This window comes from Belonocnema kinseyi, chromosome 2 (assembly GCF_010883055.1).
Source record: "Belonocnema kinseyi isolate 2016_QV_RU_SX_M_011 chromosome 2, B_treatae_v1, whole genome shotgun sequence".
Lineage (NCBI taxonomy): Eukaryota > Metazoa > Arthropoda > Insecta > Hymenoptera > Cynipidae > Belonocnema > Belonocnema kinseyi.
The window spans coordinates 48026262-48036876 of record NC_046658.1 but is presented as its reverse complement, the minus strand read 5'-3'; the positions used below and the strand labels follow the sequence as shown (position 1 = coordinate 48036876).

Below are 10615 nucleotides of genomic sequence, written 5' to 3'. Positions count from 1 at the left end.
TTTTCCGTATATCTTATGTTTTATCCACCAGTAAGCCAGTCTAATTTCGTTCCCTCTTAAATTAAATTAAATATCTCTTTACGCCTAAATTGGAATCTATTGATTAACAACAAAAACTTTATTTTGGTCATAAATAACACACAAATGATTAAATTATTTCATATATCAGGTAATCTAGCATCAATTATTACAGGCATATGCAATTTTTCAATACTCTTTTTTAGATATTGCTTTTACTACAATTCTCATACATATTATTATCAAAATAATGAGATTATGTTTCCAACATCTGTGCGCCTTGAATCTTAAAAAAACAAGCGTTGTTTGTGCTTTGGAAGAGTCTTAATAATATTAATTTGTACCATTTAATTTAAATTATATTATTTAGGTTTCATGCAGTTGTAAACCTTGCAAGTAGAAAATATATCTATTGATTCATTAATTTTTCTAGAGAAAATCTACTTTTATTTGCAAGCTTTCAACTGTATAATTTATAAATAAAATAAGACTAACTACTGTTGTCATAGAAATGAGAAAAAAATAGAAATATCCGTAGAAAATTTTCGAATAAATATTTTAAATGCATTTAAATCGAATTTGTTTGTTAAATATTAATATTTTATAAAATATGTGATTAAAAATTTTACAAAATTTTTTTTTTTCAGGCGAACGACCTGAAGCGATGCAGACTGGAACGGCTGGACCGATTCTTTCATCGAGCTGTCTTTTGGTGTCACTAATCATTATGTACATATCTTCATTTTAAACATAAAAATGTCCAAATTTAAGAAAACAAAGCGGCGCATGGAAAAAATTTCGACAGGTCAGTGACAGTCCGTCTGCTCCATGCAATATGGAATCAAGTTTGGGTATGTCCGTATAAATAATCATGTTGGAGTTTCTCAATCAGGTTCATATATACGGAGCAACTTTGAACTGATCTTTTATACACACGCACCGAAATATATTACATGGAACATTCAATAGATCGTCCCAAGATACTGACTGAATGGATTTAGCTACTTAACTAAATCGATTGACTATTCAGATAAAATTATCTAAAACTTAGAAAAATCTTCCATTTAGCAGTTTAGCAACTATCTTTCTTTTAACTGCAATTTCTTTCACCTAAATCTTATTCGGGACTTGAAAATTTGTTGTTATCTTATCAGAACTTTCGCTGAGCTAACTGAAAACTTTGCTACCGTAACAGAAGTTTAGAGAAAAGCAAGAGCGAAATTTTTTCCATGTGCCTTGATGGAGGAAAGTACCTTCCCCGCTTTAACTATCGATGCCACTACCGGTTTAAAAGCTAATCATGCTGAGCCCTGGAAGCCTTTAGACTGCTTTCAATCCTAGTGAAAACGGGAAGGCAGAACGACAATCCGAATAATCTATGACGGGAAAACGACTTCAGGGAGGGTCGTCAAAAGGCCAATAGGGGAGCAGTTACATTCACGCAGATCAAACATAAAGAGAACTAAGGGGATTTAAAATCCTGTAGGGTCGACAGGGGTAAGTGTGATACGTAATTAAAAAGTTTTAGTTTTATATTTAAAATATTTAAGAAGATTACTTTTTAAAATTTTTCTGGAATTATTTTTGCACTTTCAACTTTTAATCGTTCACTTCCCTAATCAACAAAAACATTCCTAAAGAAATATTTTGAATGTCTTTGGATAGCGTGTCAAAGATTTCAGATTTCCTGTTATTATTGGTAGGTTTGGTACGTGTAAAAACAAAAAAAAATATAATCTATAGTTTACCAGGTTGCACTTTTGCAACTGATAAATAAACGTCAAATAATTCTTACAATGTGTGTTTGCTTTGCATTTTTTTATTTATAGGAATATCAACGAAAATGAATAAGGAAAATTGAATTTCAAATGCAGGTTTAATGATTTTAAAAAAACTTATAGTACCGACTGATTGTATCGGGCCACTAACTCAATGGACTATTTTAAATTATCCGGGACTTTGAAAGATGATATCCCCATCGATCATAAAGATTAAAACATTTTTCAAAATTCATTGGAATGCTTATTTAATTATGCGTTAACTGCGCGTCAGTTAACATAGTTACTTTATGAGTATTAAATTATCTCATGAAAAATCTGTGCGTTGCGCGGGCACATTATCATAGCGCACGGCTTACTTCGCTCGCCAGTTTTAGCGAATTCATTCTTTTTTCCAAAAATTTTATTTTATATTCTTAACCTTATTTTTTACGATTAAAATAAAATCTGCTCGCTCTACCTCAAAATGATTACGAAAAAATTGGCAGATCCTTTCAGACTGAACAATTTTTGTCTATTAATTTGTTCCGCACCTTGTGTCGTTTTTCCAAAAATAATAATTTTGATTTTGAATTTTATTTTTTACAATTAAAAAAAACTACGCGCACTATAAAAAAATCGTTGCTAACAAATTTGTAACTCTTTTGTATGAATGACATTTGTCTTATTATTTTTTTCGTAGCCTGTGTCGGTTGTCCACAAATTTATTTTTGTTCTTAATTTTGTTCTTCATGAATAAAATAAAAACTACGCGTCCTATAAAAAAGAAATCATTCGTCGAGTCATCTTTTGCCCTATCTCGCATAGTTTGACCAAATAATGGAATTTTAAATTATTTTTTGTGCAAACAAAATTAAACATTTTTATTTTCCAGAAAAATTTAAAAGACAGTTGTGATAATCTTCTAGGGTGCTTAAAATTAAGGCTTTTCTTTTTTTGGCTTTGTTTCCTATCCTGCATTGTTTGGATTAAAATGTTTATTTTCGTTTGTTTCTCAGAATTTTGTAAACGCTATAACTCCAATAATTTTTCTTCTATGAAAAAAAGGCATCAGAATGAATTTCTCGTCTTCTTGAGTATTGCTAACAATCGTACATATAATTTTTAAACCTTAAAAAAGTGGTCTGAAATATTTTGAAAATGCTCTAACTTTTTGAATTCATATCCAAAAAGGCTGTCGATTTGTTCGAAAGTTATCGTGATAATAAATTAAAAATATACAGACGGCCAGGCGCATTTGTAAAAATCTCTCAAATCTTACACAATTTTAATACCTTCTCTGATAACAATGTAAAAACAACAACAAAAATTTTCGATTCTTAATGAATTTTGTACTTTAACTTGAACTCTCGGTATTTTAAATTGAGCATGCGCGCATATAAAAATTATTAATTTACAGAATTGCTAAGATTTTTGAAAGCTCATTAGCTGAAATAGAAAGCAAAATCCTACAGATCACTTTTGTAAAATATTAAATTAATAAATTAATTTTCCTACCTCTGACCAAGTGTTAAAGTGGAAGTAAAAAATTCCTTCGATTAAGACTAGATCAATGCTTTTCATTTTTATGCATTTATTGATTGGATAGAAAATATTATATATAGAGATTTTTGACGAACATATCGACGTGTCCAAATGACAAGGTTCCATCTCGGCAGAACCAAAAAAAAAAGGTTCCCTACTTCAGAGGTCGCTTGTGTTCCCAATACTATTTATATGGGATTCTTAAGCTTGCATGTTTCGCCAGCCGAGATGGCACCTTTTTATTTCGTCCTACCGAGATGGCACCCTGACATTTGGGCACGTCAATATTACCTTTCAAATACAAGTCTTATTTTTAAAAGATCACCCAGTTAGTGGTCTTATGCTATTCCGCGTTAGTGCAACTTTTTTCAATAGTATTATTTCTAAATTTATTTAGTAATTACCTTCTGTGTGAGTAAAAATAATTCAATGTTTTTACTCATTATTGTTATTTTCTTACATTTTTATTGTAACAATTCATCACCCTCTTCAATTATCTTCAAACTGTTGAAATGTTTTCTTATTTAATAATGAAAAAGAAGAACAAAAAAATAGATATCACACTTGCCATAATTTAGTCGTAATTTGGCATTTAAAATAATTAAATGCACAGTTTTTGAAAAGCGATAGTCACTGAATGAAAATATCTTCCTTCATTCCTAACAAAAATTCCACGAAGGTGCTTTATGTGAGAAAAATCAAAATTAAATGACAATTACGAATTAGAGTATTTTAAAAGCTTTTTTTACCAATTTTCCAAATTTTCTCTTTACACTAACCTCGTTAACACACTTACCCTTATTTAACCTGATATAAAAAATGTAAATATTATTTTAATCACAATGTCTTTGAATCACCCGTTTGAAATGTAAAATATTCATCAATAAGAGCTGTATGTATAATGATTTGAAGAGGTGATAATCTCATTTTGTAAATAAAAATAAGTTTTTTTTAATGCAAAAATCATGTTATTCAATCTGGTTCAAGTGGGCAGTACTAGAATTACTATAGAGTTGAACACTTCCGGAATTTAGGAAGTTCAAGAGATCGAGAATATGATGGAAATTCTCAAGTTTTTGTGTAATATCTATTTCTGATTGAATAATCTGAATGAGAGAAAATTCTAGTGAAGTTAGGAACAATGTGAAGCAATATTAATTCAAATATGGTCAGTTCTTCCAGATTCAACTTTAAATGATTTAATTTTCCTTGCTGAAGGTTAATTATTTAGTTCTACTAAATTCAATCTTATTTGCTTTAGTAGCCCTATGTTAAAATTTAAATTCTTTGCATATATATAGAACATCCAAACAAAAAAGCCTGCAATTCTAATGGAATTCTAGTTTTATTTATTTAAATCTTCAAACTTTTTAAATTGCAAAGATTTTGAAACATTATTTAGAAGTATCCATTTACAACCTAGCAGACGGTGAAAATTTGAATCATAGTATTATTTACTTTATAAATTCGTCTTAGGGCCTTTTCAATACAATTTTTTTTATTGAACCTTATAATTGTAAGTATAAGATTAAAAAAACATGTGAAATATTATTTAAATGGTGCTCGTTTTTCTGCAAATATTAAAAGACGACTTTTTCAAAGAATGCCAAAATTTTTTTAGCTGAATTTTTTGGTCCAATTGGTACTCGTAATATAAAAAAGTAATTATAGGATGTGAGTTTAATGTGGGCCAAACAATTCTTCTGGCCAAGAGGTTTTTTCTACAGAATTATTACATTTATTTTACGAATAACGAGAGATTCGAAAAAATGATGAGAAAAAACTTTCTTAAGTTTACAATTTTCTTCAAGAGATAGCTCTTAATCGTTCATTATAGTTTGCATTGATTGCGGAAAAAAATTAAAACTTAAAATATTAGCAACAAAAAAATGATCATTGCCACAAGAATAATTTAGCCTGTATAATACTTACCGAATTTCTTTTTTATATAAGAAAGAACTATTGCCTAATATTTTCGAAAATAAAGAAATTCGGTTTTACTATTAAATTTGACTTTAGCTTGTCTCTTAGATGAATTTGTGCTCATATAAAGTAAACATTCTTCAAATTTTACGCAGGCCAAATCATTTTTCTGGCCACAAGAATCGACTTTTTATATTTTCCGAAAAAACGTTATCATGTTGTTTATGTTTAGCATTTTGCTCATTTGATGGGATACGTCGAAGAAGAAAAGTAAATGTTCCCGTGGTCAGAATAAATCTGGAATACTGGTAACAAATTTGAAAATTTTTAGATTGGCTCTAAGGGCGAAAATTTGCAATGCTAAAACTCTGAAGAAAGTACATCCTCGATCTCAACAAAATAATTGTATATTCTCCATCTCATGAACATGTTTACGTAACATCATAGAACTACGAGGAATGAACTTTCAAGAATTAAAAGTCAGTACGAAAATGTTAGCTCTACATTTTTGCAATCTTTTTGTCAGCATCACCACGCCAACACCCAAAATTTTGAGAGTTTAGACTACGAAATCTAGATTTGAGAGTACATCATAAATACATTGATATGATAACTACACTACTGGTCAAAAACTCTTCCAAAAATAAAGCAAATTCAGTTTAAAAAAACCTTTAGAAATTTTTTTTAAATTTTGCGTCTATTTAACCTTACTCGAAGTATTTTTAATAAATAGGGACTACAATAGTATTGGCGAAAGACGAACCTTTCTTCAGTTTTTGCTCAATTTTTGATTTTAAACTTCCTCCCTTTGCATGTATTAGGGATGTGAATGGAAAAATGGAACCTATGCTTGATTAAATCCTAAAATCTTATCTTTCAAATAAGATCAAAAACATAGTAAAATATTTACACGTTCTTATATTGTTCTATAATATACAGAATCATATCCAGGATAAAAATTGGTCAGTCGAGCGGCAATCGAGCATTTTTTTATCTTATTTTCCACGAGTTTAGAGCTCGACTGCTGCTAGACCGACGGTTTTAGTATTAGACAACATTCTAAATTCTGTATGATATTTTGAGAATCCGTAAATACTTGATTAAGTTCTTAATCTTATTTCAAAGAGGCAATTTCAGAATGATATAAAGCGAAGTTTCGAATGTTTCCATTAACTTCACTAAAGCACTCAGAGAGTGGAATTTAGGGATCAAACATTGGGCAAAAGTGGAAGCTTAACCAGCTACTAATATTTTCTTAAACACTCTGTTCACTTTAATTTTTGAAAAGTTAGAGATTTTTAAGACAAGCCTTTTTTAATCCAATTTTCCTAAAAGTGAACGCACAATCTTGACTGACAGTGTCAGTTCGCAAGCACATTTTTTACGATTTATAATTTTTGTTTCCTTCACTTCGTACCATCCACTTAGTTGAAATTATATTCGTATTATAGATTATATCATGTTCTTTATAGATCAAGTGTGTTTTAGTCGTTATTAAGTATAGAATATTTTTTTAAGTCGTAAGCTACGGTAATTAAGATCTAGAAGTAAGAGGCAAACACTGTTTCCAACTGAGAGCTCTTGCTAACAGATTCTAGAAGCTTTTGCCAGACCGGTAGTAGTAACGATGTTTGGTCAACACAACTTTGTACATTGCCGCTATGCCATAAATAAAATTGTGGTGAGAGCAAACGTTACGTCAAATGAGAGTGGGTTTTGTCGGATGTACCAAATGCCGAATAATTTAGGGATCCAACTTCTACTCTGTATACTGAACTCGTCAAGGATTCCAGTCCCTGTAGATTTTAAAGCGGAGCAACCCCTCCTCAAATAAAGACTGACGCTATGTTAAATGTAAACCCGTCGCTCCCTCGTTCCTAGCCATTAAATGGCGCTGCCTGATCATACAATATCAAAGCTTACTTTTGACTGTTGGAACTTTCCAAATTAAAATTTTAAATTTGGTAATTTATCATTTTTAAGCTTGAAATATTTAAGCCCATTAACGATTCTAACTAGAATTGACTTCTAGAATGTCTTGCATGTATTTCTACGTATGTATTTTAAGAATTTATGTGAAATCTAAATTCTCTTAGTTAAAACAAGCGATGATGTACATGAGTCGAATTGAACAATTGGCGGAAATGTTTCGCAGAATAAAATGATCAACTGTTTATCGACATTGGATGAAAATTAAGATATGTTATGAAGTGGTTTAAAATATAAAAACTATTGTTAATAGACGAATTTTTGTTAAAAACTGATTTATGTAACAAATAAGTTACTATTTGAAACATTCGTCTCATTACTCAAGCGTTGAGTCGATGCGAGTTTTTTCTATTCGATCACAGCTTGAGTCGGCATTGAAACATTCGCCTCATAACTTCCGTCCAGAGGTCGGTTCTGAGTCAACTCAAATTATTTTATACATCACTGCTTTAAGCAGTTGAATTCTATCAAAGTCGTTCTCGTGTACAAAATCAAATGCCTGCAAAAAAAGTTTTCCTATGATTTTAAATATCTTAATAATATCACTCAAGGGATAATTTTAAATAAAAAACGTGATTTCTTAACATAAAATTTTTAAACTCACCATTTCTTCGAAATAAGTTAGGTTTTCGGGGATGATATTCGTTACAAATCTACTGTTTACAATTTTCAAAGTACTCTTTCTACGTCTGAAATCGTTAGAACAATTTCGGTAAGAAAATATTTTATCAGCAAGTAATTATATTCAAAGATTATGTAAACTTATTTATAAAAATGAAATCTATAAAGTTGTAAGGCATCTTTCGCCCTAAAAAAAACATGATTTATTACTATACAACGATTTTTAAAAGTTTGCTGAGAAGCGGCAGTAAGAAGAAATTTAATAACAAAAAACATATTTGAAATTTCTTTTTTGACAAGTTTGAATCTTTTTCACAAAAATATTTTTTTTATAAGACATGCCTGATAATACAATTTTAATGATTAAAACCTTAGAAACATTTTTTTCCCATATAACTGATTTTTGGCACGACAATGTCAGTTACACTGCAGTCCTGCTAAATTGGCCGTCTCGGGGGTACACTGGATGTCCCTCATACTATCTCGGGACTCTCCAAACAATAAACAATCAATTTCATTTAAAATGTCACAATGAGGGTGAAAATCTTTATTTTCAAATAAAAACTTTATCAAAATTATGATTTTTAAGTATATACGTAAATACTTTGGGGCGGCCATTTTAATCGAATAAAAAAATTCCTGGTCATTTGCCTGATTTTTCTCAGTTCGCAAAAAATTTTTCACAGCTAATAAAATTGATCAATTTAAACTCTAAGACTAAACATTTTTCCTTGTAAAGTAATAAAAATAAACTACAAATTAAAGCACTTAAATTGGAACTATTGAATTTTAAACTTTTTGAATTATTTTTCCTCAAAATTTTCGTAACACCTCGTCACAACTGAACCAAGCCGCCACTCTCTTGTCCCCCTGGACCACCTTGTCTTCTATAATGAGAACATTTAAAGCGGGAGTAGTGTAATTAGAGGAAATCAAATTCTGACTGGCCTACGGTAAAAAGTTTTTGTCTCGCTCAGTTCTTTATTAACGATGTTTTTACTTCAAGCATTAAAAAAGTGACATGTTTTACTAAAGAATTTGCTGCACTTTAAGAACTGCTTACGTAATGTCTATACAAAAAATTTTCTTATTGATGCATTTAATCGTTAGAAACAAATTGGATAATCAAATAAGCAAATAGTATTATTATCAGTAGAAAAAAATCTTCTTACTAAACTTGCTTTGTATTAAGGTAAGAATGGCACATTTTTACAAAATTAATAAAAAATGTAATAACAATATCCATTCTTATTACAGGCTTTTTTAAGAAAATAATTAAATTTGACGTTTTTCAGATATGAACTTTCTATAATTATCTTAATTGATGAAAGTATTTCGCAAAATAATGTATGGTTTGGAATGCAATGGTTAAAATAGTAGAAATAGTTGTCAATACTTGGTAAAATATAACAATTTAAATGTTCATAAACAATTAGGATGACCAAGTTAAGAGTTTCAGTAGTTTGATGCAGAGAAAAATTGGGGTTTAAATTAAATTAGCGTAAGTGCATTCTAAGATTCACTCAATCGATTTTCATTTACGTCAAACTGCTGAAATGTGAAGCCCGCAATCTTATTGTTGTATAAATATTTAAATTTGTATATTTCACTTAATATATCAAATTTCTATTATTTTTAGAAATATCCCAGCTAAAAATCTCTATACAGGACAGGAACCTCGGAGGATCCTGCACCTATTCCTGTACATAAAACTTTACACGAACCTGTACAGGTAATGTTGATCGTTCCTGTGCTTGAATATAGCAAAGAAAACTGTACGTGATTAATATCCTTACATTTACCTTTAATTAAAGGAATCGGCGAGGGTTTGCTATTTACTTGGCTCTCTTGGTATTAAGTTGGATCTTCAAGGGGGTGAAAGGAAAGGCAACTTTATTGCTGTAAGCGACATAAATTTTTGGGATAGCCTTCTCTAAGGGACCCTATACGCATTTCTTTACGGGATCCTTCCAAAGTTTCCTTCTGCTAAATTCCTTCAAAGTAACCGTAAAGGTCACCTTTACATGATAGTTTGCTATAGTGCTCTCATACAGGAATTTTAGGTTGGGATCTGTAGCTATTCCAAATTCCGAATGCGATCATTTTTTGGCTGGGAGAAGTGAAGTCTTGAATGAGTACGGTGAGGGTAAAGTGAGTGGGGGTCTCAGGGTAGAAGTGCAATTGTGAATGAAGAGAGCCCTGGAAAGAGCGAATTCGAATGAAAAAATATAAGTACTAATGAGAGTTCATTTCGAGGTTAAGTTTAATTCAGTTATACACTGGGTGATAGCAGAAAGTAGGACTCGCAAAGATTTGAAAGGAGAAGTAGCAATAGCAACCACTTGTTAATTAGGAGAGAAAAAATTCAATAATCAACTATAATTAACTGTATTTAACTATATATATAACTGTAATAATTACGAACAATCGGCTGACGATCGGTTAACAGCATGTCGATTGTATGGAATCGACATCGTGACTTCAGGAAAAGACAGAGCGAGAACAGCGAAGCATACAGAGACAGTGATAGGAAAGAGAGAGAGGATGTAATAGACGAAGATGCAAGATGCGAAGGCAGTGCAGATGAAATCGCAGAGATCGAGGTCGAGAGCTTTATTACACAAGAGGCAACAGTTGCCACGCGCGAATAGCAGCGAAATCGTGATCAGTAAAGGGGAGAAATCGGGGAATGCTAAAAGAAAATGAAAACAGTTAAACGCAGAAGTTAAAAGGGGCAATAAGATTGAAAAAGTCAAAAAAAT

The 10615-nt window shown here is 30.8% G+C and overlaps 1 protein-coding gene across 1 annotated transcript in view; it reads left to right on the top strand.

Moving 5' to 3' along the window:
* The window catches only part of LOC117182656 (peroxidasin homolog), a 182819-nt gene extending 182053 nt beyond the window's left edge, over positions 1 to 766 (top strand). Inside the window, exon 5 of the mRNA XM_033375759.1 lies at positions 666 to 766. Within this exon, the coding sequence (XP_033231650.1) occupies positions 666 to 766 (101 nt within the window). The remainder of the gene's footprint in view (positions 1 to 665) is intronic.
* The last annotated feature ends 9849 nt before the right edge of the window (positions 767 to 10615 follow it).